Below are 20632 nucleotides of genomic sequence, written 5' to 3' on the forward strand. Positions count from 1 at the left end.
GCCCATTGGTCCGCTGCTGTCATGGACCCAACACACTGAGGCTCTGATTGGCTGCCGCTATTTTGGCGTACCGTCCGTCCCCCACTGGTTTAGCCCCGATTGGTTCAACTGTATGAGTCTCTCCTCATTCGATTGGTCATCATGCCCTGCCAATCAAACAGTCTGCCGGATAACGGAAGACACAGTAACAGATGCTGGAAATCCGGGAGACAAGTATTCTTGTACATTGTTCTGGATAAAACCTGCCAATTACCCATTGAAACCATGATTAATGTGCACGGAATGCAGTGGGAACACAGTAAGAATAGAGAAAACAGTCAACATTTCAGACCAAGACCTTCAGGACTCTGCTGAACTCGTCCAACACCTAGAAATTCATTTGCATTAATGAAGCCATGAATTACGTCAGTCTCTGCGTCACGGGTTACGTCTCCTGATTCTATTCGTTTGATCGACAGCTCACGATAAAACCTGCCCCTCCATGTGATTGGTCGTACCCTGTTGTTTGCTCCCTCTCCCTCCTTTAGCTTTTATTGGATCTGCGTAGGAATCCCTGCCACGTAATTGGGCGTCCAAACCTAGCTCGACCCCGCCTCTTTCCCTCACCGGGGCCTGTATCGTCATTTCATATTGAAACTGCGCCTCCCTGGTCGTTGGAGCCGTAATTAATTTTTCACGACTTTCCAACCTGCCCTCCACCCCGCCCTCATTCGACCTGCCCCTCAACGCTGCCGCCAGCGATTTGCTGAATTTCCGGCACTAACCTGCCATCTCTTCTCTTGATTGGTCTAACTACCTGTCTCTCAGGAGAAACACCCTGCGGCCTGCCGTGACGCCAGCACGCAGAGGCTGCGGGAGACCGGGTTAAGTGACGTCATTGCGCACGCTGTTTGTCGGACCTTGGTGGGCGAAGGAAAAAGACCCGGAAGGGGAGAGGGGAGACTTCAAGATGGCGACCTTGACCATTTGGAGCTAACTCGTTTGTTGACTTTCGCCTCCATGAGGGCTAGGTATTTCCGAGCCAAGAAGAGCACAATGGAAGAACTTTGTCTACAGAATGCCTTACTCTTCGATAAAATCCAACTTTAAGTGGATTTACTCTTCAAACATTGAAAGATCCTCCCAACTTTGAGTCTTGGTTGGATTGTGTTGGGTTGCAAGATGGTGGCAGCTTGGAGCTTGGCCAGGATGGGGATGGCTGGTACTTGGAGATGGACCACTCTGGTCTCCACTTCTTTCAGATGTCGGTCCACCTCGGCCAGTGATCATTACCACCACCAGCACCAGCATCACCATGAAATGACCAAAGAACGCTCGAAGGCCGTCAGCACCTTCTACAACCAAACCGCCATCGACAGTGCGGCCGAGAAGGTAAAGACTACTCCTTGCCCTAGTCCTGTGTTTCTCTGCCTCTCCAGTGAAGTCACAGACTGGTTCTGTGAGTTGGGACATTCTGTTGCAGATGTAGGCAATTTTAGTGAGGCTACATTTGGAGTATTGTGGATAGGTTATATCACCTGTTGCTAGGAGGGAAGTCGTTAAGCTCGAAGCATTGCAAATAATATTGGCAAGGATGGTGCCAGGTCTGGACCTACTGACTTAGATGTTGAGATTGCTAGGACTGTAGTCCTTGAAGCATAGGAGAATGACAGGTCACCTTATAGAGGTGTAAAAAAATCACAAGGGTCATAGATAGAACGCGCAGGGATCCAGAAAATTAGAAGACGTGCAGTGTGAGGGGAGAGGTTTAAAAGGAATCTGAGGGGCAACTCAGTCAATGGGTGGTCCATTTATAGAGTGAGCTGCCAGTGGTAGAGGTTGGTACATTAAGAAAACAATTGGTTAGGTATGTGGATAGAAAAGGTTTAGTGTGATATGGGTAAATGGAACGAGCTTAGATGGTCAGCTAGGTTAGCATGTGTAAGTTGGGCAGAAGGGCCTCTTTATGACCTTTATTCTGTGACTTATTTTGAAAATGAAAGAATTCAGAAATTAGAGTTGCAAGTGAATTTGGAAGTTCTAGTACAGGACTAACTTCAGATTAATTTGAAGATTGAGTCGTTGGTGAGGAAGGCAACTGCAATGCTAGCATTCATTTTGAGAGGACTAGAATATAAGAGCAAGAATGTACAGCTGAGGATTTATAAGGTGCTGACGTTCAAAAAATTTTTTTTCTAGAGTACATCCTTAAGATTCATTTTCCTGTGGGCATACTCAGCAAATCTACAAATAGTAACTATAGCAAGATCAATGAAAGATCAACCAGAGTGCAGAAATAGCAAACTGTTTAATTATATATAAATAGCAAAAAATAACTGATGCACCATCAATAACTCTCGGAGACGTGAGGCGAGATATAGGCTTTTATTGTCTGGAAGAAAGCACAAGCAGCAAGTGACCATCACACAACATCCTGGAGACTGAGGCCGGGATTGTGCCTCCAATCGCCTTTATACCGGGGTCCATGGGAAGAGCCACAGGAGCAGTCAGCGGTGGGGGGGGGGGGCGTGTCCAGACAATTATATGTAGTTCACCACAATAACAAAGACATGAAATAACAAGATAGAGTCCTTAAAGTGAGATCATTGGCTGTGGGAACATCTCAGTGGATGGGCAAGTGAGTGTAGTTATCCCCTTTTGTTCAAGAGCCTGATGGTTGAGGGGTAGTAACTGTTCCTGAACCTGGTGGTGCGAGTCCTGAGGCTCCTGTACCTTCTACCTGATGGCAGCAGCGAGAAAAGAGCAAGTCTAGGGTGGTGAGGATCTCTGATGATGGATGATGCTTTCCTACGGCAGTGCTTCGTGTAGACGTGCTCAGTGGTTCATAGGGTTTTACCCATGATGGACTGGGCCCAAATCCTCTATCTTTTGAAAGGATTTTCAGTTAGGAGGCATTGGGGTTTCTTTTCCAGGCTGTGACCACGTTTGGAAGATTATGAGCATTTTCCTTCCGAAGGAAGGATGTGCTGTCCCTGTTTATTATAGTTTTGTACAATAATGCTTAATCAAACTATATATACGCACTAGATTACTCAAATATTACTGAAATATTAAATACACAACAGGAGATGCCTGATTTATTCTTTGTGTCCTTTGGAAGGCTGTGATTAGAGAGACTATTTCTGGAAACAGCAAGGTCGAAAACCCAGAGGTCATCAGTGAAAAGTAATTGGAGAGAGGATCAGAGGGAGAGAAATTGCTTCTGGATAGTTGCCACTGTGGAACAGTGTGTATACACAATGCTGCTCAGGTGTAGAGTTACGAGTTCCATCGTCTCCCCTGCCACGTTGTGCATGCACGTATCTGAATCCGAATCGATTTTAGTATCAGCGGTGTGTGCCGTGAAATTTGTCATCTTTGCGGCAGCAGTACATTGATAAAGAAATGAAACTGTAAATTACAGTGTATATATGCATGGACACGTATGTGTATATATATTTTTATTTAATATATACGTTAAATAGGTAGCGGAAAAATTGAAATAATAAATAGTCAGATAGTGTTCATGATTTCAGTGTCTATTCAGACTTTGGATGGCAGAGGGGAAGAAGCTGTTCCTGAATCATTGAGTGTGTGTCTTCAGGCTTTCTGACGGTAGCAATGAGAACAAGGCCTAACCTGGGTGGTGGGGGTCCTTAATGATCGACTCCGCCGCTGTTTGTGGAGTTTTCACATTCTTCCTGTGACGGACCGTGTGAAATTCTCCCCCCCCCCCCCCACCACCTTGTGCTGCAGTTTCTTCCCAAACCCCTATAGAGTCAATAGTGCCTGTTTCTACGCTGTATGAGTGACCTGGCATCACAGAGAACTTTTGCCACATTGGCCTTCATAAATCAGAGCATTGACTAGGAGCTGAGATGTTTTGATGAGCTTGTATAAGACGTTGGTGAGGCTGAAGCTGGAGTATTGTGTGCATTCTAGTCACCTGCAAGAAAGATGTCAGTAAGATTGAAAGAGTGAAGAGAAGATTTACAAGGATGATTTTTATGGAAAGGTTGAATAGGTTTGGACTTCATTCCCTGAGCTTGCGGTATTCAAAATAATGGGTTTTTATATGAAGAGCTTTGTTTGGAGTTCTTTGAGGATAAAATGAGCTCAGTGGATAGAGGGGAACAATGGATTTTGAATTCTTAGTTAAGGTGCTGCTCAAAGATTCAAAGCACATTTATTGTTAAAGTAGGTAAGCAGTATACAACCCTGAGATTTGTCTTCCCACAGCTAAGAAGCCAAGAAAACCATGGAATCCATTGAGAGAAAATCATCAACCCCCACCCACACCCCATGCAAAAAGAAAAGAATTGCTCAAACCGCAGCAAAAAGTGAAAACGCAGAATATAAAACACAAAATAAAAAGGCATTTCAGTCCAGTTCAGCTCAGTGTTCATTATCTGTCCGTCATCCTGATTCAGAAATTGGCCGAACTAGCAGCAAAACAATCAAAGACATCACAAGGTGAATTGGAGTCCCCAATCTGTAATGTATGTTGATTAAACCTTGCTCGGGCACCATCCCCCAACAGCATTGAGGGAGAGAGAGGTTATTCAAATGCAAGGACCTTCCCTCGAGACCCGCGAGCGCAAGGGGAGAGAGGCAGATGCCCTCCTCCGGCAGTAGTGAGCAGGAGGCCGGTAGACAGCGCTGAACGCTCGCTCACCTTCCACACATGCCTCGATGATTTCAGTCTTCAACAGCACTTTAATCGGCGAGAGATGGAGTCGATCCTGGACCCGTACCCCATCTCCTGGCTCCCTGGCCTCCATGCTTTGCTTGCAGCCTCCTGGAACCCTCTCGGAGACAGCAACATGCCAGATCGCCCAATCGGCCTGAAAACACACAGCCACAATGTAGATAAGAACGTAAGAATCAGCCACCTGGCCCGTCGAGCCTGCTCAACCATTCAGTAAGATCATGGCTGATCTGGCCATGGACTAATCTCCACCTACCTGCCTCTTCCCCATATCCCTTAGTTCCCCTACTATGCAAAAATCTATCCAACCTTGTCTTAAATATATTTACCAAGGTAGCCTCCACTGCTCCAACAGAAGCAGAACCACATCTGAAATAAAAAGAAGGGAGTTTCTTAATGATGTCTTGAGGATGTTGTCCTCTAGCACCACAATGGTCATGCACTGCAACCAAGGAAGACCCCAGTTGTGATGATTACTCGTACCACTGGACCCGGACTTCCGGGGTCGAGAGAGTGGAACTGCCCTGTGCAAGGGCTTTTCCACTTTCCAAACTCTCCCAGCCTGTCATCGTCGGATACGCAGGACAACCGTTTGATTAGAATAACCAACACGGACACATCATCGGCCAAATGACTTGTTCAGGCTGTGTTGTAACTTGGTGAGGGCAAAGGCAGTAGACGTGGTCTATGTGGACTTCAGCAAGGCCTTTGATGACTTTCTGCATCTTAGGCTGCTTGGGAAGGTTGAAGCTGACGGGATCCAGGGAGAGTCGGTACTTGGTTGATCGACAGGAAGCGGAGAGTGACGGGGTAAGGTAGTGGTGATCTCCAGGGATCATGGCTGGGCCCTTTGCAGTTTGCCATAGATGTCGATGGTTTGCATGAGAATGACGTTTGCAGATGACCCAAAAGTAGGTGCGGTCATTGAGGTAAACAAGGGGAATGGCAATGCTTGCGCTCATCATTTAGGGCAGGAGTTCCCGGCCTTTCTTAAGCCATGGACCAATGCCATTAGGCAAGGGGTCTGTAGGCCCCTGGTTGGGAAGTTCTGATTTAGGCGATTAAGCTGTACAAACTCTGCTGGGCTACGATTGAAGTATTGTGTCCAATTCCTGTCTGAATTAGAGGGCACGTGCTGTATCGAGAGGTTGGGCAAACTTGGGTTTTTCTCTGGAGTGGTGGAAGCTGAGGGGGGATCTGATAGAGGTTTATAAGATTATGAGAGGCACAGATAGAGTAGACAGCATCTTTCTCCCCATGTCAAACACTGGAGGACATGCAGTTACGATGAGACACGATAACTCCCAACGATATGTGGGACAAGTTTTTTTTAAACACTAAGTGCCCGGGTGCCTGGAATAACCACTGATAATGTTCAAACAGCAAAGATGAGCTTTTTTTGTTTTAACAACTTTCCTTTCTCCATTATGTTTAGTACACTGGGCTGCCACTTTCTTCAGTGTCGATTTCATAGATGCAAATGTAAGTTCTGTACATGCAGTTAATGCCAGCTGTCCGTCCTTTATGTCTGGACACAGTATCCAGCAATTTAAAAGCTAATACAATGTCAGGAAGTTCCTTTCTGTATTTATGCACTGGATTGTACTTTTGTACAAATTCAGTAATATTTGTAGAGATGTCCCTGGAAGTGCTGAAAATGTCTGAACATGCAGGTAGAGGTAGAGGCTTCTTACGGCACGATAGAGGCATTTAGACAAACTGAACGGGCAGAGAATGGGGGAACGAGGAACAAGAGAGGATTCAGCTTGAATACGGCTTTGTCCTCGGAATGGAGATTGTGGGCTCATTGCTGTACGGGTCGCGGTTCGAGTGGGAGGGCGGTGAGGATGGGGTGAGTCGGGGATGGTGAAATCGAAATGGGGGGTGACATTTCACTGGGTCTCCCCTCTCCCCTCAGGCATCTGTGCGGCTCACTCCCACCACCATGCTGTACGCTGGCAAGTCACCGGATGGCACACACCTGTTGGTAGGTGTGAGGTGGGGTAAGGGGACGGAAGTGGGGGGGAGAGGAGGGGAAAGTGTTAGGGTGAGGGTGGGGGGTGAGGGAGAGGGATGGGATGAGGAATACCAGAGTGAAATGTGAGGGTGGATGGGTTCAAGGATATGGGAGGTGGGGGAAGATGAGCATGGGGTACTGTTAATGTTGGGATGGGGAGGAGGAGTGGTTGGGTGGGGTACAACAGGGGACCATGTTAGTTTTGGGAGATACAGACGGGGATCCGGGCTGATGAGGATCTGACGGACTCTCTCCCCCTGACAGAAGAGTGCCCGCTACCTGCTAAAGGAGCTGCCGGTGCGGATCGCCCACCGGATCCAGAGTATCCGTAACCTGCCCTTCATCCTGGGCTGTAACCCTACCATCCTGCAGGTGGTGAGTGAGCTGTCCAGCCTCTCCCCTCACTCCGTCCCCTCGCGGTCTGGTCCCGGCTCCGCCCCTCCTGCCTCTCGGACAGGGTGGGGTTGTTTCACTCTGTCTTCTCTCTGCCCCACCTGACATTTCGCTTCTCTTCCAGCACGAGCTGTACATTCGGGCCTTCCAGAAGCTCAGTGACTTCCCCCCGGTGAGTCTCATCTCCCCCCCTCCGTTCCTCCATTTGCCCACCAGCCTCTCCCCTCCTCGTGGGGTGGGGTGGGGCTGTATCGGGCACCCACTGACCCTACCAGTGGATTAAGGACAGCTTTCTTACTCTCAACCCTCTTCTGCCCCCCCCCCCACACCGCCACCCCTCACAGATTAAGGATGCTGAGGCTGAGGCCCAGTACTGCCGACTGCTTCAACAACTGCTCGATGACCACAAAGACGTGGTGACCATGCTGGCCGAGGGTTTCCGCGAGAGCCGCAAGTACGTGGAGGTGAGACCCGTGCCGGACGGGGGTCGAGGGGGGTGAGACCCGTGCCGGACGGGGGTCGAGGGGGGTGAGACCCGTGCCGGACGGGGGTCGAGGGGGGTGAGACCCGTGCCGGACGGGGGTCGAGGGGGGTGAGACCCGTGCCGGACGGGGGTCGGGGAGGTGAGACCCGTGCCGGACGGGGGTCGAGGGGGGTGAGACCCGTGCCGGACGGGGGGTCGAGGGGGTGAGACCCGTGCCGGACGGGGGGTCGAGGGGGTGAGACCCGTGCCGGACGGGGGTCGAGGGGGGTGAGACCCGTGCCGGACGGGGGTCGAGGGGGTGAGACCCGTGCCGGACGGGGGTCGAGGGGGGTGAGACCCGTGCCGGACGGGGGTCGGGGGGGTGAGACCCGTGCCGGACGGGGGTCGAGGGGGTGAGACCCGTGCCGGACGGGGGTCGAGGGGGGTGAGACCCGTGCCGGACGGGGGTCGAGGGGGGGTGAGACCCGTGCCGGACGGGGGTCGAGGGGGGTGAGACCCGTGCCGGACGGGGGTCGGGGGGGTGAGACCCGTGCCGGACGGGGGTCGGGGGGGGGTGAGACCCGTGCCGGACGGGGGTCGGGGGGGTGAGACCCGTGCCGGACGGGGGTCGGGGGGGGTGAGACCCGTGCCGGACGGGGGTCGGGGGGGTGAGACCCGTGCCGGACGGGGGTCGGGGGGGGGTGAGACCCGTGCCGGACAGGGGTCGGGGGGTTGGGGGGAGGTGTGACCCGTGCCGGACGGGGGTTGGGGGGGTGAGGTCCGTGCCATTAACCGAGGGGTCCGTGGACTCCAGGTTTGGAGGGATATGGACCAAACTCAGGTATTTGGGGCCAGTTCATAAACAGCATGAATGAGTTGGGCTTAAAGGCCTACTTCTGTGTTGTAAAATTGTAACAGGAATGACTGCCACTTCCTCATCCCATATACACCCCCCACCGCCACCCTTTGTGAAAGTAAATGTGTCTCCTCTCGCCTTAAATCTGTTACCTTAGTTTTTTAGACTCCCCATCCCTGGTGGGGTGGCAGGGGAGGGAAGAGGGGGAAACACTGTGTAACTATCTACCATATCTCGGCCCCTTATGATTTTATAAACCTCTATATGGTCACCTCTCAGCCTCCTTCACTCCAGGGAAAACAGTCCAGCCAGTCCAATTTCTTGTAACTCAAGTCCTCCAGTCCTGGCAACATCCCCGTGAATCTGTTCTGCTCCCTCTCCAGCTTAATCAACCCCTTCCTATAGCAGCACGACTGGAACCGCGTACGGTGCTCCGAGTGTAGCCTCATGCAACTGAAATGTGTACCTTTCACTAGGTCTTGCAACAGAGAATTAAAGAACGCAGAGGATCTTTTCAAAAGTGCATTGTTACTTGCAAGGTGCAGTCCACCTCCACTCAACAGACTGGATGGCAGGCAGCCTCCATCTTTATACAATTCTTTGCCTGTTATCTGTTCTGGCTGACCCCCCCAGCAGCTGCAGTCTGTTTCACTTCTATTTAAGGCCAATCAATGTATCGATCTTCCTGAGCAGAACATTCCGTGCCTCCTGTCACGTACACACTTTGCATATAGCAAAGCATTCTGGGATTATACAAGTTCCATTTTGTCACATTGCAAGATTAAATATATTTTAAAAAATCTCAAAGTTCCAAATATACTTCCACCCGTGATACCTGTACTCAGTGCCTTGATTGATGAAGGCTTGCGTTCCGAACACCTTCATTGTTCTGTCTCCCTGTGATGGCACTTTCAAGGAACCAGGTACATGTACCCCTGGGTCTCACTGTTCTACAACCCTCCCCGGGGTCCTCCTGTGTTACACTAATCACACCCACCCTTTTTCTGGGCAACTAGAACTGAACACAATACTCCGAGTGCCGCCTCACCAACATCTTGTACAGAGTCAGGTTTATTATCTCTTTTATGATGGTTTATTATGATGCCACATAATATCCCAGTTCCTGTACTCAGTGCCCTGACCGATGAAGACCAGTGTGCATACCTGTTCCCTCGGGTACCTCTGTTTTACAACACTCCCCATGGTCCTTAATCACGACCTTCCTGTAAATTAAATTCATGGTAAATTTATTATCAAGGTACATACATGTCACCTTGGGATTCATTTTCCTATAGGGATATACAGGAAAATAGAAAGTACAGTAGAATTTATGACAAAATGTACACAACCAATGTACAAATGACAGATTGTACAAATAAATAAATAACTGGACCGACAACATGGGTGGCTGGGTTCTTGAAAGTGAGCCTGTAGGTGGAGAATCAGTTCAGAGTTGAGCTGAGTGACGTTATCCCCCAGGTTCAGGGGCCTGGTGGTTTGAGGGTAATAACTGTTCCCGAACCTGCCAGAAGAGTGAATGGCCCGGGTGGTGGGAGTATTTGATGATGGATGCTGCTTTCTTGTCAATGTGCTCAGTGGTGGAGAGGGCTTTGCCTGTGATGGACTGTGCCGTATCCACCACTTTGTGTGGACTTCTCCGATCCTGGGCATCGATGTTTCCATACCAGGCTGTGAAGCAGCCAGTCAGGATGCTCTCTACTGTGCATCCAGAGAAGTTAGTTGAAGTTTTTGATGATAAGCTGAATGTAATCATGATCCTAAGAAAACAAGCGTGCAGTCGTCTTTGTGGTGTTGATGTGTTGGTCCCAGGACAAGTCTCTGATATGGTAACGCCAAGGAATTTAAAGTTACTGACCCACGAATGACCTCAGGGCTCAAGGTCCTCTGCTTTCTTCCTGCAGTCGATAATCGATTCTTTGGTTCTGCTGATGCTCGGTGCGGGGTGGTGGTTGTGGCACCACTCAACCAGATTTTCAATCTCCCTCTCGTGCCGATTCGTCACCACCTTTGATTCGGCCAACAGTAGTGGTGTCTTCGGCAAATCTAAATAAGTCACAAAATCACGAGTAGAGCAAAGGGTTGGGCACACAGGTTTGTGGAACACCTGAGCTGATGGAGATTGTGGGTTTCCGGATGCTATGACCACAATACTCATTTTATACATTTCAACACGGTTGCCCCTCAGTCATAGAAAAGTACAGCAGGGAAACAGGCATCTAGACCATTTAAACCTTCTCCCATTGACCTGCACCGGGACCGTAGCCCTCCACACCCTTATTACCCCGTACCTATCCAAACTTCTCGTAAACATTGAAATCAAGCTCACATGCACCACTTCTGCTGGCAGCTCGTTCCACACTCTCATGACCCTCTGGGTGAAGAAGTTTCCCCTCACGTTCCCCTTAAACTTTTCACCTTTCACCCTTAACCTGTGACCTCTGGTTGTAGTCCCACCCAACCTCAATGGAAAAAGCCTGCTTGCATTTATTTATAATTTTGTATACTTCCATCAAATCTCTCAGTCTCTGTTCCAAGGATCTCCTTGGAGCGTCCCCTATGCTTCAAGGAATAAGGTTCAATCTATCCAGTTTCCCTTTAACTCCATCCCTTAAGTCCCAGCAACATTGTTAGAAATCTCCTCTGCACTCTTCAGCTTAATGACATTTTTCTGATAGAAGGGCCAACAAAACTGTACACAATAGTCCGTGTGGCCTCACCAACATCTTGTACCACTGCAATGTGAGTTCCCAACTTCCCTACACAGCGTACTTACTGATGAACGCCGTCCTGTCTACCTGCGACCCCACTTTCAGGAAAGCCCGCACCTGTACCCTTGGGTCCTTCGACTCTATGACCTTGTCCACTATGCAAGCCCTGGTTTAAATTCCCGAAACTGCATCAAGTATAGAGCACGAAAGTGATCCCACAGGCCCTTTGGCCCATTGATGCCGTGCTGACCCCTGCTCCATAAGAGCAGAATCAGGTCATTCGGCACATCAGGTCTGCTCAGCTATTTAATCATGGCTGATTTAACTTCCCTCTCAACCCTGTCCTACCTTCTCCCTGTAACCTTTGATGCCTTTACTAATCAAGAACCTATTCCACAGATTTACCACCCTTTGGTTAAAGAAATTCCTCCTCATCTCTCTTCTACACTGATGTCTTTCTATTCTGAGGCTGTGCCCTCCGGTCGTAGACTCGCCCACTATTGGAAACATCCTCCCTACATCCACTCTACCCAGCCCTTTCAGTATTCTGTAGGTTTCAATGAGATTCTACCCCCCCCCCCCCCAATTCTTCTAAACTCCAGCAAGTACAGGTCCTACCCCATCGAAAGCTCCTCTTATATTAACCCTTTCATTCCCAGGATCATTCTCATAAATATTCTCTGACCTATCTCCAATACCAGCACATCCTTTCTTGGGTATGGGGACCACAGCTGCTCATGTTACTCCAAACGTGGTCTGATGGATGCCTTGTAAAGCCTCGGCATTGCGTATATTCTAGTCCTCTGAAGATGAATGCTTAACATTGCATTTGCCTTCCTCACCACCGACTCAACCTGCAAGTTAACCTTTAGGGAATCCTGCACGAGGACTCCCGAGTCCCTTTGCACCACCATTTTTTTTAAAGTTTGCTTGCTGTTTAGAAAATAGTGTGCAGCTTTACTTCTGTCAAAGTGCATGACTGTACAGTTCCCTTACCTGCCACTTCTTTGCCTATTCTTCTAATCTGTTGAAGTCCTTCTGCAGGCACCTCAACTCTACCTTCTTTTCCACCAATGAAGGATCATTTATCTACCAGTTGCAGTACATTGACATGTATTAGGAATTTAAACCTTTGTTTCATCTGTAAACTTGGCCACAAAGTCCTCAATTGTCATCAAAGCCTGCCTTGTTAAGCCCACCTCTGCTGAGGGTGTCCTTTCAAACATAGGGAGGGAGGGAGGGGAGTGTGGAAGGGAAGGATGTGGGGGAGGGCTGGTGGGCCAGAAGAAACAAGGGGAATGGGACGGCAGGCAGGGAGAGGAGGAGATTAGGGACGGTATGGAGGGAAGTAAAGTGAGGAAGGGAAGGGAGTGGTGGGGGGAGGGTTGTTGGGATACGGGAGGACAGCAGGGTGCCTGTGGGGAGAAAAGGCTCAACCAGCGTCAGAGTTGGGAATCAATCCCGTCTCTGGTGCAGAGCTCACTTCGGTCTCTCTTCCACCCCCAAGGACGAGACAGTCATCCAAACGTTCCTGGACAAGACCCTGACGTCGAGGCTGGGGATGCGGATGCTGGCCACCCACCACCTAGCCCTCCACGAGGACAGGGTAGGCATGAAGGCAATGTGACTGGACGCCTGGGGGCAGTGTGTACCCACCGGGAACCCTGCCGTGTCCTGCTCGTTCCTGGCATTCACTCACAATCAACCGGGACCCTTCCCTGCCGAATTCCCAATAGGAACCCCCCCCACTCCGTTCATTCCCACGGTCCGGACTTCCAATGGGAACCTACACCATCCACTGGGACCCTGCCCCTTCCCATTCACTCCCACTGGGACCCTGCCCCTTCCCATTCACTCCCACTGGGACCCTGCCCCTTCCCATTCACTCCCACCGTCCACACTCCCACTGGGACTCTGCCCCTTCCCATTCACTCCCACCGTCCTCACTACCACTGGGACCCTGCCCCTTCCCATTCACTCCCACTGAGACCCTGCCCCTTCCCATTCACTCCCACTGGGACCCTGCCCCTTCCCATTCACTCCCACTGGGACCCTGCCCCTTCCCATTCACTCCCACTGGGACCCTGCCCCTTCCCATTCACTCCCACTGGGACCCTGCCCCTTCCCATTCACTCCCACTGGGACCCTGCCCCTTCCCATTCACTCCCACTGGGACCCTGCCCCTTCCCATTCACTCCCACTGGGACCCTGCCCCTTCCCATTCACTCCCACTGGGACCCTGCCCCTTCCCATTCACTCCCACTGGGACCCTGCCCCTTCCCATTCACTCCCACTGGGACCCTGCCCCTTCCCATTCACTCCCACTGGGACCCTGCCCCTTCCCATTCACTCCCACTGGGACCCTGCCCCTTCCCATTCACTCCCACTGGGACCCTGCCCCTTCCCATTCACTCCCACTGGGACCCTGCCCCTTCCCATTCACTCCCACTGGGACCCTGCCCCTTCCCATTCACTCCCACTGGGACCCTGCCCCTTCCCATTCACTCCCACTGGGACCCTGCCCCTTCCCATTCACTCCCACTGGGACCCTGCCCCTTCCCATTCACTCCCACTGGGACCCTGCCCCTTCCCATTCACAATGAGAGCTCATTGTTCCCCCCCCCCCGTTATCCGCACTGTCGGCATTACCACCCACGTTGATCGTTGATGCCACTGGTTGTCCAACTCCTTTTCCCCTTCAATTCCAGCCTGATTTTGTCGGCATCATCTGTACGCGTCTGTCACCAAAGAAGATCATCGAGAAATGGGTCGACTTTGCCAGGTAGTCATTGGCAGGGAGGGGCTATCGGAAAGAAGAATTGATGGCGATGGGAGGGCAGGAGTCAGAGAGATGAGGAAAAGCATAGGGAGACCAGAAGGAGCATCTGTGTTGGGGGGTTCACGGAGATGGGGAGGGCTTACGGGAAGGAGGGAGGGAGTAATGGAGACTAGATAGATTGTAAAAGAGGGAAGGGGGGTCACAGAGATGGGACCTGCACAGGGGAGTGAAGGACAATGGAAATGGGAAGGGGTGTAGGGGAGTGAGGGGGTAATGGAATCGGGAAGGGTTGTAGGGGAGTGAGGGACAATGGAAATGGGAAGGGGTGTAGGGGAGTGAGGGGGTAATGGAAACGGGAAGGGGTGTAGGGGAGTGAGGGGGTAATGGAAACGGGAAGGGGTGTAGGGGAGTGAGGGACAATGGAAATGGGAAGGGGTGTAGGGGAGTGAGGGGGTAATGGAAACGGGAAGGGGTGTAGGGGAGTGAGGGGGTAATGGAAACGGGAAGGGGTGTAGGGGAGGGCAGGGTTGATAGAAATTTGGAGGAGAGAGAGGGGGTTGTGGAGATGGGAAGGCGTAGGTGAGGGAGACTGGGAGGAAGGAGTAAAGGAGACAGTGAGGGAGGAGCCAAAGGAGATGGGGTATGGTGTTGGGGAGGGAGGGGTGACGGAGATGGGGAGTGGTGTTGGGAAGGAAGGGGTTGACAGAGATGGAGAGTGGTGTTGGGGAGGGATGGGGTAACGGAGATGGGGAGTGGTGTTGGGAAGGGATGGGGTGACGGAGATGAGGGAGGGTACATGACCTTTCAAACACTCTCCCCCTTCCAGGCGCCTCTGTGAACACAAGTATGGGAACGCTCCGCGGGTCCGGATCAGTGGACACGTGGCAGCTCGCTTTCCTTACATCCCGATGCCTCTGGACTACATCCTCCCGGAATTGCTAAAGAACGCCATGAGGTGAGAGCTCATGGGTATTGAGACACTGACCCGGTGGGGGGGGGGGAAGAGGGTGGTGTGTCTGACACCGGGTCCCGGGGTGGGTGGGGAGGGGAGAGGGTGGTAGATCTGATGTCCAGACACCGTGGGGGGAGTGGGGAGTGATAATGGTGTGTCTGACACCGGGTCCCGGGGTGGGTGGGGAGGGGAGAGGGTGGTGTGTCCTGTCCTGGAGTGAGCAAGAGGACAGGACGTTGTATCGGGATGGTGTTTGAGGATGAGTGACAAATGGATGTGGTATTCCAGGGCCACCATGGAGAGCCACCTGGACACACCATACAACGTTCCAGATATTGTTGTGACAATCGCCAACAACGACATCGACTTTATCATCAGGTACAACATTAAACTGTAGCGCAGATCCACTCCCTCACACTGTCCCTCAGTGACCCCTCTCCCCCAGTGCCCTGACATTGCTGTATCCTGCTGACATTAATACAGATCCCCCACACAATCTCTCACTCCTGTGAACACTCTGCTCGCTACATAAGTTACGTGTGAGCACACGAGGCCACACAATGAATTTTGTGAGCAAGTTTGGTCACCCTGTTATGGGAGGGGCATACTGAAACCGGAAAAGAGTACAGAACAGGTTTACCAGCATGTTGCCTGAACTGGACAGCCTGAGTTGGAGGGAGCGGGTATCCAGGCAACACTGGACAATGAGAAGCAACCTTATACTTTCATAAAATCATGCGGGGCAGACAGAAGGTGGATGGTCACAGTCTTTTCCCAGGGTAACGAAGAGACTTGGGGATTTAAAAGGGACCTAAGGGGCAGCTTTTTTGCTCAAGAGGGTGGAGAGTTTATGGAAGTGGTTGAGGTAGGTATAACTGCACCATTTAAGAAGCACTTAATAGGTGTTTGGAAGGTTGGGGGGCAAAAACAGGAGATTGGGCCTAGCTGTGTGAGCACTTTGGGCAGCAGGGTTTGGTTGGGCCGAAGGGCCTTTATCTGCAGTGAGTGACTGTATGAGTAATGAGAGGTGAAGTGAGGGGCTCCCGTCGGTCAGAGTTGACCACGGATATTGTGTCCTAGCAGTCTGGGTACGCAAGCCTGGGGTGTATGATACGCGTGTGGCAAGCACCCTCTCGCCTCGTATCTGATGAAGCCAAAGGAACGGCGAGACTGATACAGTTTGGTGGCAGCAGCGTCACAGGAGTTGAACTCTGTAGGACTGCCTGAGGGACTCCAGCTCTGGACTTTTCCCTTGGAGCTGCCGCAAGGCAGCAGAGGTTTGAGATCAGAATTTTCTTTCTCTGAGATGAGCTGCCAACCATGGCTGTCGAGCCCTATTTGCCTGCAGCAACTGGTTTTGAGGTGCCGATAGCCCCCCTTTGCCCCTTTTCCTCTCGGTATAAACGGTTCCTCCAGGCTTAGCAGCTAAACCACACGTGAAGGGTAACATAGGGAGTTCCATCAAATGTGCCGTCTCTATCGTTCCCAGGATTTCAGACCGAGGGGGAGGGATTCCACACGAGAGCCTCCACAGGGTGATGGACTACCACTTCACGACAGCGGGATCCAGCAGCCAGGACCTGCTGTGCAACACCATGCTGGGAAACATGGTGGACATGGTCAACAGTGGCCAGTCCAGCCCCATGCACGGGTAAGTGTCCCATCCCGCTGACTCCCTTCAACGGCACTCCCAATGGGACCCAGACCTTTTTATTCATTCCCACCGTCCGCACTCCCAACAGGACACCATCCTTTCCCGTTCATTCCCACCGTCCACTCCCAACAGGACACCATCCTTTCCTGTTCATTCCCACCATTCGCACTCCCAACAGGACACCATCCTTTCCCGTTCATTCCCATCGTCCACTCCCAACAGGACACCATCCTTTCCTGTTCATTCACACCATCCACTCCCAACAGGACACCATCCTTTCCCGTTCATTCCCACCGTCCACTCCCAACAGGACACCATCCTTTCCCGTTCATTCCCACCATTCGCACTCCCAACAGGACACCATCCTTTCCTGTTCATTCCCACCATTCGCACTCCCAACAGGACACCATCCTTTCCTGTTCATTCCCACCATTCGCACTCCCAACAGGACACCATCCTTTCCCGTTCATTCCCACCGTCCACTCCCAACAGGACACCATCCTTTCCTGTTCATTCACACCATCCACTCCCAACAGGACACCATCCTTTCCCGTTCATTCACACCGTCCACTCCCAAAAGGACACCATCCTTTCCCGTTCATTCACACCATCCACTCCCAACAGGACACCATCCTTTCCCGTTCATTCCCACCGTCCACTCCCAACAGGACACCATCCTTTCCCGTTCATTCCCACCATTCGCACTCCCAACAGGACACCATCCTTTCCTGTTCAATTCCACCATTCGCACTCCCAACAGGACACCATCCTTTCCCGTTCATTCCCACCGTCCACTCCCAACAGGACACCATCCTTTCCCGTTCATTCCCACCATCCACTCCCAAAAGGACACCATCCTTTCCCGTTCATTCCCACCGTCCACTCCCAACAGGACACCATCCTTTCCCGTTCATTCCCACCGTCCACTCCCAACAGGACACCATCCTTTCCTGTTCATTCCCACCATTCGCACTCCCAACAGGACACCATCCTTTCCTGTTCATTCCCACCGTCCACTCCCAACAGGACACCATCCTTTCCTGTTCATTCCCACCATCCACTCCCAAAAGGACACCATCCTTTCCTGTTCATTCCCACCATTCACACTCCCAACAGGACACCATCCTTTCCCGTTCATTCCCACCGTCCACTCCCAACAGGACACCATCCTTTCCCGTTCATTCCCACCGTCCACTCCCAACAGGACACCATCCTTTCCTGTTCATTCCCACCATTCGCACTCCCAACAGGACACCATCCTTTCCTGTTCATTCCCACCATCCACTCCCAACAGGACACCATCCTTTCCCGTTCATTCCCACCGTCCACTCCCAACAGGACACCATCCTTTCCCGTTCATTCCCACCGTCCACTCCCAACAGGACACCATCCTTTCCCGTTCATTCCCACCGTCCACTCCCAACAGGACACCATCCTTTCCTGTTCATTCCCACCATTCGCACTCCCAACAGGACACCATCCTTTCCTGTTCATTCCCACCGTCCACTCCCACCAGGACACCATCCTTTCCTGTTCATTCCCACCATCCACTCCCAACAGGACACCATCCTTTCCCGTTCATTCCCACCATCCACTCCCAACAGGACACCATCCTTTCCCATTCATTCCCACCATCCACTCCCAACAGGACACCATCCTTTCCTGTTCATTCCCACCATTCGCACTCCCAACAGGACACCATCCTTTCCTGTTCATTCCCACCATTCGCACTCCCAACAGGACACCATCCTTTCCCGTTCATTCCCACCGTCCACTCCCAACAGGACACCATCCTTTCCTGTTCATTCCCACCGTCCACTCCCAAAAGGACACCATCCTTTCCCGTTCATTCCCACCATCCACTCCCAACAGGACACCATCCTTTCCCGTTCATTCCCACCGTCCACTCCCAACAGGACACCATCCTTTCCTGTTCGTTCCCACCATTCGCACTCCCAACAGGACACCATCCTTTCCTGTTCATTCCCACCGTCCACTCCCAACAGGACACCATCCTTTCCCGTTCATTCCCACCGTCCACTCCCAACAGGACACCATCCTTTCCCGTTCATTCCCACCGTCCACTCCCAACAGGACACCATCCTTTCCCGTTCATTCCCTCCGTCCACTCCCAAAAGGACACCATCCTTTCCCGTTCATTCACACCGTCCACTCCCAAAAGGACACCATCCTTTCCCGTTCATTCACACCATCCACTCCCAACAGGACACCATCCTTTCCCGTTCATTCCCACCGTCCACTCCCAACAGGACACCATCCTTTCCCGTTCATTCCCACCATTCGCACTCCCAACAGGACACCATCCTTTCCTGTTCAATCCCACCAGTCGCACTCCCAACAGGACACCATCCTTTCCTGTTCATTCACACCGTCCACTCCCAACAGGACACCATCCTTTCCCGTTCATTCCCACCATCCACTCCCAAAAGGACACCATCCTTTCCTGTTCATTCACACCGTCCACTCCCAACAGGACACCATCCTTTCCCGTTCATTCCCACCGTCCACTCCCAACAGGACACCATCCTTTCCTGTTCATTCCCACCATTCGCACTCCCAACAGGACACCATCCTTTCCTGTTCATTCCCACCGTCCACTCCCAACAGGACACCATCCTTTCCCGTTCATTCCCACCGTCCACTCCCAACAGGACACCATCCTTTCCTGTTCATTCCCACCATCCACTCCCAAAAGGACACCATCCTTTCCTGTTCATTCCCACCATTCACACTCCCAACAGGACACCATCCTTTCCCGTTCATTCCCACCGTCCACTCCCAACAGGACACCATCCTTTCCCGTTCATTCCCACCGTCCACTCCCAACAGGACACCATCCTTTCCTGTTCATTCCCACCATTCGCACTCCCAACAGGACACCATCCTTTCCTGTTCATTCCCACCATCCACTCCCAACAGGACACCATCCTTTCCCGTTCATTCCCACCGTCCACTCCCAACAGGACACCATCCTTTCCCGTTCATTCCCACCGTCCACTCCCAACAGGACACCATCCTTTCCCGTTCATTCCCACCGTCCACTCCCAACAGGACACCATCCTTTCCTGTTCATTCCCACCATTCGCACTCCCAACAGGACACCATCCTTTCCTGTTCATTCCCACCGTCCACTCCCACCAGGACACCATCCTTTCCTGTTCATTCCCACCATCCACTCCCAACAGGACACCATCCTTTCCCGTTCATTCCCACCATCCACTCCCAACAGGACACCATCCTTTCCCGTTCATTCCCACCATCCACTCCCAACAGGATACCATCCTTTCCCGTTCATTCCCACCATCCACTCCCAACAGGACACCATCCTTTCCCGTTCATTCCCACCATCCACTCCGAACAGGACACTATCCTTTCCCGTTCATTCCCACCATTCGCACTCCCAACAGGACACCATCCTTTCCTGTTCATTCCCACCATTCGCACTCCCAACAGGACACCATCCTTTCCTGTTCATTCCCACCATTCGCACTCCCAACAGGACACCATCCTTTCCCGTTCATTCCCACCGTCCACTCCCAACAGGACACCATCCTTTCCCGTTCATTCCCACCATCCACTCCCAAAAGGACACCATCCTTTCCCGTTCATTCCCACCGTCCACTCCCAACAGGACACCATCCTTTCCCGTTCATTCCCACCGTCCACTCCCAACAGGACACCATCCTTTCCTGTTCATTCCCACCATTCGCACTCCCAACAGGACACCATCCTTTCCTGTTCATTCCCACCGTCCACTCCCAACAGGACACCATCCTTTCCTGTTCATTCCCACCATCCACTCCCAAAAGGACACCATCCTTTCCTGTTCATTCCCACCATTCACACTCCCAACAGGACACCATCCTTTCCCGTTCATTCCCACCGTCCACTCCCAACAGGACACCATCCTTTCCCGTTCATTCCCACCGTCCACTCCCAACAGGACACCATCCTTTCCTGTTCATTCCCACCATTCGCACTCCCAACAGGACACCATCCTTTCCTGTTCATTCCCACCATCCACTCCCAACAGGACACCATCCTTTCCCGTTCATTCCCACCGTCCACTCCCAACAGGACA

General features: G+C 51.9%; 1 protein-coding gene across 1 annotated transcript in view; it reads left to right on the forward strand.

Moving 5' to 3' along the window:
* The first annotated feature begins 588 nt into the window (after positions 1-588).
* LOC140719294 (branched-chain alpha-ketoacid dehydrogenase kinase-like) overlaps positions 589-20632 on the forward strand; it is a 33344-nt gene continuing 13300 nt past the window's right edge. Inside the window, exons 1-10 of the mRNA XM_073033818.1 lie at positions 589-1371; positions 6606-6674; positions 6969-7079; positions 7222-7269; positions 7442-7561; positions 12653-12751; positions 13854-13927; positions 14751-14879; positions 15165-15254; positions 16366-16527. Of these exons, the coding sequence (XP_072889919.1) occupies positions 1162-1371; positions 6606-6674; positions 6969-7079; positions 7222-7269; positions 7442-7561; positions 12653-12751; positions 13854-13927; positions 14751-14879; positions 15165-15254; positions 16366-16527 (1112 nt within the window). The 5' untranslated portion in view covers positions 589-1161. The remainder of the gene's footprint in view (positions 1372-6605; positions 6675-6968; positions 7080-7221; positions 7270-7441; positions 7562-12652; positions 12752-13853; positions 13928-14750; positions 14880-15164; positions 15255-16365; positions 16528-20632) is intronic.

This window comes from Hemitrygon akajei, chromosome 31 (assembly GCF_048418815.1).
Source record: "Hemitrygon akajei chromosome 31, sHemAka1.3, whole genome shotgun sequence".
NCBI classification, from domain to species: Eukaryota; Metazoa; Chordata; class Chondrichthyes; order Myliobatiformes; family Dasyatidae; genus Hemitrygon; species Hemitrygon akajei.